At 46.4% G+C, this 17,383-nt stretch overlaps 2 protein-coding genes across 2 annotated transcripts; both read right to left on the reverse strand.

The window, feature by feature from the left end:
• Positions 1–2,244: 2,244 nt before the first annotated feature.
• On the reverse strand, positions 2,245–2,873 carry LOC102443376 (histone H1.11R-like). Its single transcript, XM_075914128.1, has one exon. It carries the CDS (start codon positions 2,871–2,873, stop codon positions 2,352–2,354), a length of 522 nt encoding a protein of 173 aa, XP_075770243.1. The 3' UTR covers positions 2,245–2,351.
• A 10,974-nt stretch (positions 2,874–13,847) lies between these two features.
• LOC102444105 (histone H2B 7-like) lies at positions 13,848–14,318 on the reverse strand. The gene has a single exon (XM_025177927.2). It carries the CDS (start codon positions 14,275–14,277, stop codon positions 13,912–13,914), a length of 366 nt encoding a protein of 121 aa, XP_025033712.1. The 5' UTR covers positions 14,278–14,318; the 3' UTR covers positions 13,848–13,911.
• Between the last annotated feature and the right edge of the window lie 3,065 nt (positions 14,319–17,383).

Here is a 17,383-nt window from a genome sequence, read left to right on the forward strand (position 1 = left end):
CCAAATCCGGTTCGCCAAGCCACCAGATCTGGCCCGCAGAGGCAGCAGGGAGCACCAGGCAGGTCCTCAGCTCACCCTGCAGCCCCGCCCACCTTGTGGCTGCAGGGGTCCCTTTGCTTTGAAACTAGAGGGGAGGGGGGACATTTTAGGAGCCATTAACCCGCCTATGTTCAATCATGGACTTAAAAGTAGCCATCCTTCCACAAAGGAATTTCACTAACCAATTACAGAGAGAGGCTGCAGAACTGGAATTGATCTATAGATTTGATACCGTACCCTGGGCCTAAACAAAGACATTAACTGGCTGGCCCATTACAAACCCAATTTCTCCTGCCATTAACATCTGTATTTCCACATCAAATGCTACATATAATAGGAGGCAGCCTGACCATGTAATTAGCCTTGTTAACACAGCTCCCACAAGTCAAAGATATTTCTGCTGTTATACTGTACCCATCTCTCTTTTGGTTTCTGTTATTTCCACTCCAGTTGATCCCAGGAAGTGGGGTTTGCCCATGAAAGCTCATGATCTATACATTTTGGGACCATTTTTTTGTTTTTGCAGTAACTAACGTACACACTACCCTCCTTGGGGGAACCCAACCTCACCAGCTGCGTTTCCTCCACCTCAGAGGTGGGAGGATGGGGAGCTGAGAGCCCGATCACGGGACTCCAGAAGCCACCAATTAACTACCTCGCTATGCAGGCAACCAAACACTCCTGGCTCGAAACTGAACCTCGTGTGAAGCCGACCTGAATGAAGACTGAGACTTCTTGTCAGGTCCTCAGCTAACACTGCCCCCTGGCGTATTCAACAGCCAACACCCATTCCTCGCTCCCCGGATATGTAAATACAACGTCTCCCCGATCCGCCTTGTCCTTGGTTTTTTTGGGAAACCAGTCACACGGTACCGACTACTGAAGGATAATAGGGAATGGCTTCATTAAAAAACAACCAACCAAACAAACTGGGGGGAAGTGACTTTGCTCCTACTCTTTCACGAGGTGTGTGGGGTTATCATTCCTGGTTGGGGTTTCAGTTTGATATCGTGCTACCATGAAATAGTTGCTAATATCATCTCTTCATTTAACTTCGATCTATTTACAAAGCTGGGCGGGGATTTTATTTTTATTTTTGGTACGTGGTGTCTCAGCCGCCCCCAGTGATTTGGGAAAATCACAAGGGAGCACCCAAAATAATGTGTGAGGAGTGTGTGTGTGTGTGTGCGTGTGGGGGGGGGGGGGAATGTTGTTTTGTTCCCTTAATACAAGGGAAGATCTGTGAGCCAGAAAAGTTTTTTGTTTCATTCCCACGTTCCTCTCCCAGGTGCTAGCAAGAACACAGCGCCTTGATCATAATTCTAGTGTTCACGGGATAGGGTCCAGCTGCATGAGCTCCTACTGTAGTAAGAATAAAGAAGATCGCTTGGAAATCTACCTGAGGAAGGTGCCTCGCTCACTGGAATAGCACACCAATTTCTATTGTTTCCCAATAAGACCCCCACGGGGTAAGATTCATTAGTTTATTTACAGGGCCAGGACAGCGGAGCTCTGAAAACGAAGATCGCTCTTGAAATCCTGAGCGACTTTTCTGACCAGGCGCTCGAAAGGCGCGTTTAGGAAGCAGGGACAATAGCAAACCACCTGTAGCTCCACCGTGCTAAATCGATCGCCGCTGATCTCACTTGCAGCAAGATCACTCTCTTCCGAACCGTTTTAGGCGCCAGCTGCTGCTGTGGCACCTCCCCAGAAATCTGTCTTGTCCTCGCTCCAACGGCAAGACTGTGAAAGCCTCACAATCCGCTATAGGGCCAAAACAACCCTCCCCACCCCCAACAAAACGGGAACTACTGTACAGCTTTGCGCTCAGTGGTAGAGGCAAGGGTACGAATTTGAGAAGACATTGGTAAAGTTTGTGGGGGAGGACAAGGACTGGGCAAGGGAAGGTGGCCTGAACTGTCATTGGGCGGCACTTTACCACTGTGCCTTAGGAAAGGCAGCACTGAAAACCCCGGGCTCCAATTCTTTTTTGGAATCCCGCACTTGTGAAGAAACGTGGATATAAAATTTAATATTATGAAGCATTTTTTTTCCCAGGGACAGTTCTTGTAATCGATATGTTAATAAACTTTTAATTGCCCCATAGCAACGTTCGCTATTTGTTTACATTATGTTATCTTGCTACTCTTGAATAGGATAGACTAAAACTAAGTAAAATTGCCCCCGCTACAAACTTCCATTGTATCTTAAATTCAAGGCAGTTTTCATTCCCTCCCATCGGAACCTTAGCTCCTTTAATGAAGATTGAGGGCGGCTCTTAAAAGAGCCTTTGAGTTTTATGTTAGTTCAAATTAATGCCTCTTGACAGCGGCTTTACCGCGGACTGCAGGTCTCTCCTTGGGTTTGGCCGGATCCCTGTGCGCTTTAGGTCTCTTAACAGCCAATTTACTTCCCTTTGCCGTTCTAGCTACCGGCAGGTTAATTTTTTTCGGAGTCCTCCGGGCCACGATCTGGGGTTTGGGTCTTTTGACGGCCGTTTTTTTCTGCGTGGTTTTCAGGGCGCCTCCCTTCTGCTGCTTGCTGAGCTTGAAGGACCCCGAGACGCCGCTGCCCGTGACCCGCTGCAGGAGCCCTTTGCTAACAAGATTGCTGAGCGCCGCCTTCAGGCGCCCGTTGTTCTTCTGCACGTCGTAGCCGTCCGTCAACAGCGCCTTCTTGATGGCAACCAGAGAGGCGCCTTTACGGGCTGTGGCGAAACAGACAGCTCGGAGAATGAGATCTGGAAGAGACGGCCTCCCTCTCTTCTTGGGCACCACAGAAGTAGCTGCAGCTACTTCTGTAGAAGCGTGGGAAACCGAGGTTATTTTTCGCATTTCTCCCCTGCTGCATTCACAGGCAAAAGACTGGTCAGGCCACCGCCGCCACTTCCACCTCGCCGCCTCCTCCTCCAGCCGCTGGCGCCTCCTGCAGATCTGCGACGCAACCAACCACACCCACCGCTTCCAGGAGCTCTCCAAACTGATCTGTCTGGCTGCCTTGCCCGAGTTTATATAGAGCAGAACCCGACGCAACTGACTCAACCATTCCGTCGCTCGCGCGCCTAGCGCCTTGGCAGCGGACGCAACTGAATCAATCAGCCTCCTCTTGCCTCCCCCAGCGCCTCACAATCTGTGTTTCTACAACTCCATTTATGTCTAATTTTAAAAGTCCCATTGGCTTTTTGCTCAATTAAAGTGGACGTTCCCAGCCTAGGTCTGTTACATGTTTTCATTCGTTGCATGTTTTTGATCCTGCGAACAAGCGCCCGGTGGCAGAAATCCACAAATCCTCGATTTATCCCCCGACAGTCAAGAACATTTGGGTTTAATCTTAAATTAAAATTTCATTTCTGTACCTGCTCTCAAGATATCGAAGGAACAGCATTGATGGGGAGTGAGGTATCCTACATTAAGAAATGAAATTATTTCCTCCTTTCTTTTTTATGCAGTGCCTTTCCAAAAACAAACAAGAAACACACGTAGGCTTTCCTATGCTCACCTAGGGGAATCTGACAGGATTTGTCTAATTTCAAAAGAAAATAAATCTCTAGTTTTCTGTCATAGTAGAGCATTACAAAAGACGTTAAATGTAAGCACATACATATACATGAGGTTGCATCCTACTCTCGTGATCTAATTAAATGTCAAAACATCAATAAATTTCCGTAGGAAGAGCAAAAATTGCAGGAACTATGTAATACAAACACAGAAAAAATGTAACAGAGCAAGAATAATTAGTTGCCTGTGTTTGATAAATCATTATTTTGTTTTAAGATATATATTTAGCATCTCCCTTTACTAAAAATATATATGATACTTTAGATTTTACAGAAGACATTTTATTGTATGTATTGTTGAAACATATCTGTGAATAATTTAGAACGCGGTTGTTTTATGCGTCTGCGGTAAAGGTATTAACCTATAATTTCCAAAAGGGGCCAGTAGCTATCGATGAGTCAAGTGTCAAGTTCACAGCATGAGAATATGGAGGAGCTTTTTATTTGAAGTTGATAATTCAGGTGCTACAGTTGCTGTTTCACATTATAAGACTAAGGTGACAGTCAATATAATCATATAATAAAAATTAATACCTTTAAAACGGACAATGACTTACGCAATAATTATCCAATAGGATTCAAAATTATCGAGGACAATACTTTAGGCTGGGATAGTTATATAAAGAAGATTATTTACACCTAGCATTACAGGGAGAGGGAAGAAATGGAGGGGAAAATCTCTAAAAAGGACAAACCAAATCACTCTCTGAGGACAAGATCCCAGCAGTAACTGGCTGCTGCTAGAAGGGAAATCCCCAGTGGGCTGCATATTTACAGTAAACCTGCATTTTCTCCTTCTGTACCCCGAATTTAACACATAAGCAGACTAACTAGAATTAGAACTGATTCTGTGTGCATATGGCTGAACTGGAAAGAAAAACATCATAGAACGATCCAAAAAGCAGCGGAGCCGGCTGCAGGGAAAGGACGCTTAACCGCCAACCAAAATTTCCATTTTACCCCAAATCTGTACTGACTTTCATAATTTAAACAAATTCCGATTCCGCTACATAGCGGCTCTTTTTATGGAAAAGTGGGTGGCCCTTCAGGATCTGCTATCCATTGCTTTCTCCCTCTGCCAGTCAGGCAGCAAACTTTATTTAGAAGTGGCCTGTTAACCCGGAGTGCACCGGATGCACTCTCCTTAACCCTTTTCTCAAGCAATAAACACACTACAGCCTCAACTTCCTTAGGACCGACTCCCCCGAACTTATTGTATATGAACAGTCATAATAGGTGATTCGCGATAAAGTTAGGGATGCTTGTGAAAACAGGGCTGCACCCCCATGAGCCTACTTCAGCAGAATAAACCTTCTTCCTACTCTTTCAACATCTTTTTTCACACCATCACCAATAAGTATAAACCTAGGTTGTTTAATCATACAAGCGCTAAACTCTCTCTGCATCTGTTTCCCTTCGGAGAAATAGCACCTAGCCGAACCAAGTTCTCCTTTATTAGGCCATATCAGACCTGACAGAAGACTGAAACCGCCTATCGCCTAACCTGCAGCTAGTACAGCTCTCACACTTCACTTCTTCACCTAGTCATCACATCTCGTTCCCTTGATATGCAAATTAAGGATCCAAACATTTATTTTTTTTCTTTAGCTCATTAGGGAAGCCAAGCAAAAACAGAACCAATGCTTCCTCCTCTTTACAGTATTAGTTAGGGAATTAGAATCCCATAATGGGTAAACCCTTTTCTTAACCTTATTCTAGAGACATAGCCGGTGACATTTTAGCAATAATTTGAAGGGGAAGATCACGAATGTTGTTTCTTCGCTTCTTCTTAGTTGGGGAGCAAACCCGAGAGTTTTGTATATTTTCCTCGCCAGAGATGGTTTTATTTTATCTGATCCTCACCAAACCCTGGTAAAAGAAACATTCTCACACACCGTGACTATAACACGCGAAAGTGAAGGGCTTAGGAAGTTTTCGTTGGAGTTAAAAGGGCAGGTTTTTATGCTGAGGACTCTCGAGAGGCGGGGAAATGGAACGAGGTTGATTCGGCTGCGTCAGACACTGGAGTATAATTACCCCTGCTCTGGTTGCAGCATCTAGCTTCGGTATGCGGCTGCGTGAGGCTCAGGAGGCAACTCAAGCTGCTCTGTCGCAAGTAGAAAACAGTCTGAGCCAGCAAAACCAGAAAACACGGCAGCGCCTCTTGTATCTACCCAGATGAACACGGATCAGCCGGCTGTCCAGTCCCAGGCTCCAGCCAGCAAGAGAACGAAGCGGAAAAAGGTGCTGGCAACTCGAAAAGACCGTGAAGGTTTCGCCCACTACATTCTCCAGACCGTGGATTTCTCCAAGCAGTCCGGGGAGGTTTCCCTGGGCGTCATCAGGAAAGAGCTGGCGGCAGCGGGGGTCAATGTCAAGAAGAACAAAGCCCGCATCAAAGCGGGGCTCCGGAAGCTGGTGGCCATGAATATCTTGCTCAAGGTCCCGGGCTCCTACCGACTCATCGGAGAAACGACGTTGCCGCCTCAGCTGGTGAACCAAGCCAAGTCGCCGAAGAAGCGGGAGGCTGAGAACATCAAGAAGGGGAAAAAAGTGAAGAAAAAAGGCAAGAAACCAGAAGAGCCTGGGGAACAGATAGAGGAATCTGGAGACACTGCCACTTCGTCTGTATGCTTTATGCAGTGGGAAACGTCTCCCGAGGGCAAGTCCTAAAAGGCAGAAATAAATATATTCAGTCATTTGAATGGAAAAAAATAAATAAATCAAAGGCTCTTTTAAGAGCCACTCCAAAGCTTTCCCTGAAAGAGCGTTAGCACGTACGCGCTCTCTTTTGACTTCTTCACCCAAGTCAAAAAACAAAGCCAATAAAATTACCATAAACCCCTTCCACACAGCTACTTCAAAAGCTCCCTGATTTATGCTGTTGCTGGCATTCGTGGCCTATACTTAACTGCATTCCTCATTCATTGCACCACTGAACACTGACAACTCCACAACACCTAGCTCTCCTGAACCTCTGAAAGCGCAGCCTGACAAAACAGGACGCGAGAGAGCAAGCAAAGAGATTCGCTCTTTCCATGAGCCCTGCGAGATGGTCCTGAAAAGAACCGTTTTGTTTTTCGCCCCCTGCTCTGAGTTCTCACTCCATAAGGAAAGTGCCCTTAATAATGTCATCTAATATTTGCTTTCTTCGTGTTGCCACCGTCCCCCTGGGTTTGCCCGGACTCCTGCTAACCCCCTTGGCTCTTGAAGCAGCCGGGCTGATGTTCCCTCGGGCATCATGGGGCTTTGGAGCCTCTGTGCTTTTCTTCGCCGAGTTCTTGCGCTTCTTAACCGCGGCTGGTTTCTTCTTTGCTTTCGGGGCGCCGCTTCCCCGCTGCAGCCTGAAAGAGCCCGAGGCGCCGCTGCCGCTGACCCGCAGCAGGGCCCCATTACTCAGTAGGTAACGGAGCACGGTTTTGATGCGGCCCTTGTTTTTGCCCACGTCGTACCCTTCCTTCGCCAGCATCTTCTTGATGGTGGCTAGGGAGGCGCCCCTGCTGGCGGCGGGGGCACCAGCAGCCGCCTGGAGGATGAGCTGGCTGAGAGTTGGTTTCCGCCTTCTCTTGGGCGCGGGACTCTCTCCAGTTACGCGAGAGGCTGCAGAAGTCGCGGGAAGAGGAAGCGAACCCGGCATGGCCCTGCGAATCAGTCCCCGCTGCTGGCCCTGAGATCCTCACGTGGAGCCGCCGCCTTCACACTGAGCCGGGCGGCCGCCGATCCGGACCAGATAGAGAGCAAAGCCCGACGCAGCCGAATCAATTCCCTGCTGCCTCCCCTCTCGGCCTGTGTTTCTTCTGTCCCAATCGTGTTGCCCCTGAACAAGGCCTAGCGCGGATTTGCACAATTCTTTAGCCCTGCCCGCTCGAGGACACCGGGCTGCTTCCTCTGCTGGAGTGATCCGACATATTAACCAGTGTCTGTCTTTTATGTCACAAAATTGAGCTGCGCCCGCCCATTTGGCTCCTCTGTTCCCAAGAGAATTCGTGTTTGTTGTAAAATTAAAACGATACTCCCTACAGCTGCCCCCTCTGGATTTTACTGGGACAGGCTGAGGGTGCGAGGCAGAGTCAAGGAGCAAAGTATTTAACTTATTTTTTCTGGTACTATCTTATTTAAAAAGTTTAAAAACACATCCACATTCTCTAGTTGCTTGGGAAGACAGTGGAATCAAACTACGTCATTCCTATTGGAATAAAAGATCTTTCTATTGGTTTATATTCTTGTATAGGAGAGGATGAGGCATTAGCAGTTTTTAAATGACTAGCAAGGCCCTCAGCAAATCTTTCATCAAGAACTAGTTTTTGTTGTTGCTGCCATTTTGATAATTTGCGGTTTTGTTTGAATAAAGGAAGGAGGAAGTACTATTTCTATACTTTTTAGGTTGGTAACTCTTGTTAGTTGCATGATTGATTGTTCATATGGTTAGTAATTAAATAATAATTTATTACATTTGTTGCTAATTTTTAAAAGTCTCAGGTGTCTCTCCTAAACTTCTTCTAAGAACGTATTTTTGCAGGGGGTGTTTTAATGGCAGGAAGAATGAAAGGAGCATTTTTTCACCCGATCCATTGAGCGTCACCAAAATTGAAATAATCTATATGACATCCTTTACAAATGCATTTCTCTGATCTGGGTTGGTAGCCCCTTTTAAATACTCCCTTCCATTTTCTATCAGCTCCCGCTATTTAGCTAAACAACATTTGTCTGTAAATACCCAAAGGACCATCTCACTCAGTGACGTTCTCTCTTGCAAGATTTAGGAATTGTTTTAAGAGGAAGAAAATACAGGCTGTGATATTACTGATTGCAAAACTGGAAGGGAAATGGGGGTGAACAACCTAATTTAAACTCTAGCACTTGGACTTGTTACATTGGAGTTAATTGGAGTTAACGATTAGAATGGCAACAAAGTTAATTAATGGCTAAACTACATAAATATGAACTGCACGTGGATGTGCTGAATGAGTGACAGAATTGTCCCTAGCTGAGTGTAAAAAATATGCCTTCCTTTTCTGGTCACTGAGTTTTCAGAGCCACCTTTCCCGTTACATGACTTCCTTATGTGGAGCGTGTCAGTGCTAAACAAGGATGAAAGAACTAGGGTCTCTCAGTGGTACTCTTAGGGACCCTCGCTCCCATTGGTTCCGGGGGGGGGGAAGGTGTCTCCGACTAGCCAATCAAGAGTGGAGAATGCTTCTAGTCCAAGGCTATAAAAGGATAACTCGTAGACTTGTTCTTCAATTTTCCTATATCGAGGCCCTATGTTGTTCTGAGAGGCTTACTTGTGGGAATGTACCGACTAACACTCTCCTATTATTCTTGGGTGTGGTTGCGGAGAGGGTACGGAAATTGTGCAGTAAGGGCTATTTGGTGCTGGTATTGGAGCTGGTGCCTTAGTATAGTTAGCTGTTGGTCTCGAGTACAAACAAGGAGCAGTCCTGTGGCACCTTGAAGACTAATAGATTAATTTGAACATAAGCTTTTGTGGGTAAAATCACTTTTTCTCCATGAATCTAATGGTGGCTAAGAAAACCGCTAAACAATAGCCCAGAAGTAAAACTTTTAAAGTTGTGAAAAGACCTGCTAATACCTTGTGCTCAGAGAGGAGAGCAAGGATCGCCCTACCTCAGGGGCACTAAATTGTTTGAAGAGTCACGCACAGGTTTTATAGAAGAGAACGATTTTATTTATTTAAGGATGTTTGATAAGCAAGAAATCCTTACGGCCTTAACTGCGCAATGCTTTGGGGGTGGGGGAGTGTCTTTGGTGCGTGTGTTGTGGATTAGTGAAAACTCCCTATTTTTCGCTGAAAGGATGGACACAGATCGTGAGTGGGACTCGGAATAAAATTTGAGCTCCCTTATCAGCAGTATAAGTAGTATTTTATCATTGCTCTCCCGTTACGCTAGACACGTCGCAGCTTTGTCATTGCGATGTTAAAATTTCGATCGCTATAAAAACGTGAGATGTATCTGATTTCCACTCTGATTTTTTTTTTGACAGCGGGGTTGGGTAATCGGAGAAAACCCGCTGGGAGGGAGGGAAGAAGGAAGAGGATCCGGGGGAGGGGTGTTAAATAAACCAATGAGAAGACAAACTGCTGGGACCTCAGCGTGTGCTGGCTGGAGGAAGCAGTGAAGGATTGGATAGTTGCTGGGGGCGGGGAAGGTGGGGACAGCTGCTTTTCACCACGCACACCCTCCACAAACATAAACAAACACTCGTGGCTTGTTTCTTTATTGTTTAGGGTGTTTTAACGACACTAAAAAGGGCGGGGAAAAAAGTTAGCTTCCCGCTCTCGGAAGCAGCAGCACTACAAAGCAAAGCGGAATCGATTTTACGCGGTTGGGCTCTACAAGGTGCAGGATTCGAAACGGTTGCATCCGTTTATCAGGCCTCCTTTGTTTTGGGAACGATCGGTTTGGGCCGCAGGTCCATAGGGAGACATCCCCTTTAGGCCTGGGGCCCTGGTAAAGTCGCGGCGTTTGAAAGCACCAAAGCAGGGGTCTCCCGCCTTTTTAAGCACGAGATCACCTTTTTTAATTGAAGTGCGATCCCTGATCTACCTCAAACCCAAACGCAGTTGCGTCCCCGTCCCCTTACTTCATCCTTCCCCATCCTCACTCACTTCGATCAGGCTGGGGGGGCGGGGCAAAGGGCTGGGTTGTGGGGGATGCAGGCTCTGGTCTTGGGCTAAAGGGTTTGGAGTGTGGGAGGGGCTCTGAGCTGAGCCTGGGGCAGGAAGTTGAGGTGCAAGGGGGGGGAATGTTGGGTGCAGGGGGACTCAGGGCTAGGGCAGCAGTTTGGGGGGCAGGAGGGGTTCAGGACTGGGGCCAGGGTTCGGAATGCAGGCTTCAGCTGGGTACGGCTTAGGTAGCTACTGGGTGGTGGTGCAGGGGGCTAAGGCAGGCTCACCCTGGCCCTGCACCACTCCCAAAAGCAATCAGCAAACTCTCTCCATCCCTGCCACTCTGTGTAGTTGGGGCATAGGGTAGGGGGAGGGGCACCGTGACATCAGCACCCTCCTTTCTTCCCGCACCCTGCATAGCAAGCAGGAGACTTCTGCGTTCCTGATTCCTTCTACCAATAGTAGCCTCTGATATTATATTTGGCATTAGTAATTATTGTTGCTAGGTGGTGCTTTCTCACATAAAACACTGCCTTAGTACTCAGTGCAAGACCCCACAAGAGGAAAACCTCTCAACAGCTTGTTCAGGTCTTCAGTCTTTCTAGAGCCATAGATGGCACAGCACAGTTTGGCTCTTCTCAGGCTCCCCAGGACTCCTCTCCCCATAAAAAGTTCTTAGTCCTCAGATATTTCAGTACAACAAACCAAATTATCAACAGGCAAAGTTTCTGCAACTCTTCAGGTAGCAGCTTATACAGCCTAACCACAGAAAACGTATAGCTCCACCCAAAATGAACAAGACTTTACCTATGCAATTTCCTTTCCTCCCAACCAGCCATAAAATACCTTCTATATTCTTTTTTTATCTCAACAAAATAGAATATTTCAGTGTTTTTACTATAACCCTAGAGCTGAGCAATTCCTCCATCCTGATTGGCTGATAGGAGTACAGCTCCGCTGACCCAGTGAGAATGAGGATTCTAAATAAACCAATGAGAGAGCCTCTTTTCTTTCTTTTGCTCTATTTACGCTCTACTGTCAACACAAACAGCTGAAAAGGCCTGTGCCCGGTGTTTCAGCAGGCATGAACAGAACAAGGCACTTGCCTTGTGATCTATCGCTTGTCCTCTAGTCCCAGCATCTGGCATCCAGAGTTTAGGGACCTCTAGAACATGGGGTTGGATCCCTGATAATCATGGGGATAAATTCACCCGCTCCGTTTAGAAACAATTCCTCCCCGCACCAAATCATCTATTGAATTCCTTCATAAATCGATTTACTTGTTAATTCATTTCCGTTCTCTTTCCCTTAGAGATAAGGCGGGGAAATGTAACATTCGTGGACAGAAGAAAATCAAATACTGGTCCAGTCTGAGCGCAGAAATGAAGGTGTGCGCAAAGCTCTGATTTTTTTTTTCCTTCTTCCTCCTTCACCTTCCTCCCAAGCAAGAGATTAGTCATTCTTTAGGATCAAGGCTAGATCCTTCCGGCTCGGATCAAGATGCCTGGCTGCAGTGGAATAACGGGAGGCCTCGGGTGGCTCTTGGGATTTCGGTGTTGCAGACACAACTTTTCGAGGAGAACCAGGGTCAGAGATGCAGAGGCAGGAGGGCCGGGAGGTTGATTCGGTTGCGTCGGGGTCTAGGCTATATTAGCAGCGTGCAGCAGCTCTGGCTTCCAGTGGGTGGCGTAAGGGGGCGAGAGCGGCTCCGCTTGAAGCGCCTGGCAGTGAAGAGCCAATTGGCTTCTAAAGAAAAAGAAGCGGGAATTGCTGGCGTCCGGAGAAACTGCGCCCCCTTTGCGTTGCGATGAATGCAGCGCAACCGGGCGCGGCTCCCGCGGCATCTGCAGCCCCAGCCAGCCAAAAGAAAAAGAGAAAAAAGAAGCCGCCCCGAAGACAGCGGCCGGCTTTCGCCCAGCTCATCCTGTGGAGCGTGGACTTCTCCAAGAACCGCAAGGGCTTCTCCCTGGCGGACATCGAGAAGGAGCTGGTCGCGACGGGGGTCGACGTCCAGAGGAACAAAAGCCGCATTAAAGCGGCGCTCAAGAAGCTTGTCACCAACAACATCCTGTGCAAGGTGCCCGGAGTGACCGGGGCTCCCGGCTCCTACAAGCTCTGCAAGGACCCAGCGATCGGCAAAACGCAGCTCGCTCTGCAGCTGCCCAAGACCAAGAAGCCGCCGAAGCAAAAGAGACAGGTGGATACCAAGCCGCCTGCCAACCCAGACGCTAGAAAGGTCAAGAAGAAAAACCTACACGTGGGGCCAAAAAAGGACCCCGGGAAAATGAGGAGCGTGGCCGAAGGCAAAGGAGCGGGGAAAACCGCGGCCTCCTCTGCTCGCTGCTCCAAGCGGAAAACTTAACACGTCTGTTAATTCGCCGCAACGACACAACAAAACGGCTCTTTTAAGAGCCACCTTAAACCATTCCCAGAAGAGCTTTAAGCATAATGGCCCTGATGTTTCCTGTGCATTGTTGAGGCCCAAATACTGCCTTCTGATCTAGCAAGCCTCCCCTGGATTTCAACGAAAAATAGCCGGTGCTCTAGCAAACCAGAACAAGGCTTTTAGGTCTTCTCTCCCCCCCCCCCCCCCCATACTCCATCAGATTTTTAAATATAACGAGGCTTTCTCCGTGAAGGGAACAAGTGTGAAAAATCAGAAGTAAACAAGTGACAAGAAAAATAAGGGTTGTGTCCGGACCTGTGGAAACTCTAATTTAAAATCAAATTCCACACGGGTCTGGAAAGAGATTTTCACAATGCAGCCCCTTTTCCCATTAGATACTAGTCGCCAGCAAGAGCCACCAGCCGCTCTGTATATTTCTGTTAGCGGCGGTTTTCACGCAGGCTCGCTGCTGGAAAGGCAATAAGGGGATCTTGTACCGCGCTTCCTTGTAATTTCCGAGTTGTCTGCTCCTTAAACATGGATTTACAAGCAGGTAGCTGCCTGAGCACTGTGTTTACGCCCGGGCTCCCCCGCTAGCCCCACAGACGAGCAACAGCTCCTGGTTTGCTGAAGGTATTTTTTTACAGCGTGAAAACGGGCCTCGTTTATTTAGAAAAACACATTCTATCAGCGAGTTTTATTTACCACCCCAAAGCCCGGAAGGGTTTGCGAGAGATAAGAATCCGGATACTTTAGATTATTTGGAAAGACAAAAAGTAGCTTAGTTTACATGTTATTCCTTCCTCCCCTTTAATTTAGGATTTTGCGTTTGCTTTCTTAGAACCTTGGGGCTGCTGGCTTCCCCGTAATGCCAGGTTTTGAAAAACGGAGGATTCTTTGGTCTCCAAGTCTTACTTTTGCTCGTTTAACACCTTGTCATAAGTCTACACTATTCACAAACGACTAACCAAGTGTTTTTATCCCCGCCCCAGCTGTGCTTGAATTCCTGTTATTTTAGTATTAAAGGCATCACTGCATTTTGTGTACAAATTAACATATAGGCTATAAGCGCCTTTTATAAGCAAACCTGCCTGTTTGTGGATTTTTATTTACGTTTAATAATAAGTCTAAGGGCTTCTTCCCATGTTGTTCAGGCCGGAAAATAAACATGAGCATTTAAATTGCTCATTAAGATGCTAACCAACCATAATGAGCAGTTCTTTTAAGGACAAGTGGGTGGCCCTTAAAAGGGCCTTTGGTTTCAGTGTAGTTGACGACATTGCCTCTCCTCTTTGCATTTTACTTCGAGCTGGTGTATTTGGTGACAGCCTTTGTGCCTTCCGACACCGCGTGCTTGGCCAACTCCCCGGGCAGCAGCAGGCGCACGGCGGTCTGGATTTCTCGCGAACTGATGGTCGATCGCTTGTTGTACAAAGCCAAGCGTGACGCCTCGGCAGCAATGCGCTCGAAGAGATCGCTCACGAAAGAATTCATGATGCTCATGGCCTTAGAAGAAATGCCCGTGTCTGGATGCACCTGCTTCAGCACCTTGTAGACGTAAATGGAGTAAGACTCCTTGCGGCTCTTCTTACGCTTTTTATCCACTTTCTTCGCGCCCTCGCCAATCAGCTTCTTGCCACCTTTCTTCGGCACCCGCGTAGACATCTCGACCGACCCTCTTCTCTCGCCGCGATTAGCGCAGATAACGCTGGAGTTCTTCTTTATATAGACTGGTGTCCGACCTGAATGAAGACTGAGTTTTTCTCCCCTCCCCGCCCCTTTTCTAGGCCTCCTCCCGCCATTCGAATATGGAACGCCTCTGTTACTTTTATGCAAACCAAGGATCCCATTATTCACCTTTTCATTGGCTCAGATGGGAAACCAATCGAACAGCAGTGACCGTTTCCTGCCCCCCCCACCTGTAAAATTTGGTGTGTTTTTGTACCCTATCCTACTGACAGACTTTTGTCTAAGATCTGTTTGGAACTGGCAACCCCACAGGCCATAGCATTATACTTTTCACTCTAGGACGGCTTTTCATAACAGAGGGAGTCATTTTTGGAGAATTGAGGAGCAATGCAAGTAGGGGAAACACTCCTCCACACTACCACTTATTCATGCAGTTTCTTTCAAACAGTGGCAAAGTGCCATCTGAGAAAATGGAGAGAATTCAAGTTTCTCTTCTGCATGAGGGTTCCTTTTATTCACCATTCACCACTGAGAAAGGAGCATAAATTCTAGAATCTAGTGTCCTCTCAAAAGTTGTCTTCTTTCTTCTTAGATTATCCCACCCTTAACAAAGCAGTTTGATCCTTTAGGATCCCAAAGATTTGTGAAAGTTAGAATACTTGCTATTAACATTTCCATTCCATGGCCAGTGGGTTAGAAGTTAGCTTACCTTCCCAGGTTTTAAAAATCATTGTACTTTCACTTTTCCCATTTGAATCATAGATGCAACAAGAGACATTTCAGTGCAATTCTGATCACTGATTTTTTGCCTCTGGGTACACAAGTTTCACTTTGACAGGTAATCTCATCTATATTTTGATCTGCAGCACTTGCCATGTGTACAAAAGATCCACACCACTTCTTTCGTAGGGATGAAAGAATGGATTTTTTTTTATTTCAGTCACTGCTATCGTTTATTAAACACTTAACTTGTTGGGGCGGGGGGGGGGGGGGAATCAGTTAGTCTAATTCAGTGTTTCTCAACCTTTTTCTTTTTAAATAAAATACCCCTTTAAAAAAATTATAAATACCCCCAGTACCTACAGTTTTCAGACACATAAATTTTTTTCTACCGTTGCAATACATTTGTTTAAACAACTTAATTGTAGCCAGGTGGGTGATTAAAATTTTGGGTGTAAAAAGTGCGCCCAGGGCGGGGCCGCACATGTGCTGGGAGCCTGGGGGCGGGGGACGCCACACATCTGGGGGCGGGGCTGTGCATGTGTTGCACTCCCGGGGGCGGTGCTGCGCTCCCGGGGCCAGGGGTGCACAAATGGCTCGGGCTGACCCTGCTCATACCACTGGTTGAGAAACACTGTCTATGAGACTGAACTTGGTTTCTAAATCTATTCCTAGGTGCCTGGAAGTGTTCTGATCTAAAAATCACAATAACCGCCCAGCAGCTACTACTGACATGAATTAATAGGTTCTGCTGATAACTTAGAACTTGTTTTTGGAGTTTACTTATGTACTTAGGAATTTAACTGTAGGCGTCCAGGTTTCAAATCCCTTTTTATTTTCTGTCTTTTCTGGATACTTTCCCCCTCACTTTCCCAGATTTTTGACTTGACATCAGACCTTCACTGGTGCTAGTTTTAATTTAAACAATAGAACAATTTAAATGTAGCATTCTTCCTTTAAAAAAATTGACAATATACAATCATATAGCTAGAAAAGATCAGTCTCACTGTGAAGATGTAGGTCACTCGGCCTGATAATGATTCACTGGGCATGCATGACAAATGAGTGTTATCTGTTTCACTCTCTGGGAGGAAAGTTCTCCACAAAAGAGATTTCGGGGCTTCTGGGTGGAGCAAACGTAAGCACTTGCCTAGGGGATTGTCTGAGAGGCAAAATGCAAACAGGTATATAGGGGAGAAAAAGTGATCTGGTGACAATATGGTAAGTTTCCAATCAGATCCAGCAGAGGAGACACAAAGACTAGAGGGGGCAGTCTCCAGCTAAGCTAGTTTTCCATCAGGTCTCTCAAATGTGAAGCTAATGGATCAGAGACCTGCGGAACTTCTAGCTGCAGGGGCAATGAGGTGCCGGGTCAGGGACTCCAGCTGAGGGATGAGAGACCCACCTAATTCAAAAATTCCCCCCACCCCACACCCAAACAACCAGTCTCGCTCTGGGCTGCTCCATCTGGTACCACAATAGTATTTCCACATTGACATTTTTCACTTTCTATATTTTAGTTTTTAGATGTTTGATTTTTCAACTCTTTTTGGCTAAAACCCAAAAAAGCCCAGTTAGGATTCAAAAATGTCAATATACTTTTAAGAGAATAGCTGTAACCACATTAATAAACCCCATCATCATAAACATGAGCCAGTGAGCCAGGCAGCATGAAAACTCTTTCAGTTACCTTGTGCTTCTTTGTCATCGATTTGCTGTCTAAACTTGTCTCTAAATGTTTGTTGAGAGGCAGAGGGTCTTTTCCTGATGTGTTTTTATTAAGAGGTTAACACGTTGGGGCTCTGTTTGGCTGGTTTCCATATTTATTTTTAATCCAAAGCAAATCCAAATACTGCAGATGCTTGAAAGTCCCAATCCGGACTTTTTCCCCTTTTCACTGACCACCCCAATGTATGATAGAAAGGCTAACGTACACGAAAAATACAGGATAAAGGCAGGATTTATGTCCTGTGGCTTTCTTAAGCAATTAGGGAAAAGAGCCAACAGGCAGGGAGGGCATGCACCAGAAATAATAGGGGCATGAAACAAGAGTGAAGTGAGTGAATGGGAAACTCTTGTGATACAAAAGAATAAAACATACCCAGTGTGCATCTCGTGGGGGAAATTTGATTTAAAAGGTCTCATGTCATATTGTTCTATGTGTAAGTCCCTTCACTCTCTTTTCTGTGTTTGACAGAAATATCCCTGATTTTGCAGAATTTACTGCTCACACTCTTTATTGGATCTCAATTATTTTCAGTAAAGTTTCTGTGAGAGAAAAAAATTATACACACAGGTCTTTTCAAACACTTTGGCTGTGTCTACACTGGGCCACTTATTCTGGAAAATCAGCCGCTTTTCC

This window comes from Pelodiscus sinensis, chromosome 32 (genome assembly GCF_049634645.1).
Source record: "Pelodiscus sinensis isolate JC-2024 chromosome 32, ASM4963464v1, whole genome shotgun sequence".
Lineage (NCBI taxonomy): Eukaryota > Metazoa > Chordata > Testudines > Trionychidae > Pelodiscus > Pelodiscus sinensis.

Coding starts and splice junctions, on each gene's coding strand:
- LOC102444105 (XM_025177927.2), bottom strand. CDS start 14,277: ATGTCTACGCGGGTGCCGAAGAAAGGTGGCAAGAAGCTGATTGGCGAG.
- LOC102443376 (XM_075914128.1), bottom strand. CDS start 2,873: ATGCGAAAAATAACCTCGGTTTCCCACGCTTCTACAGAAGTAGCTGCA.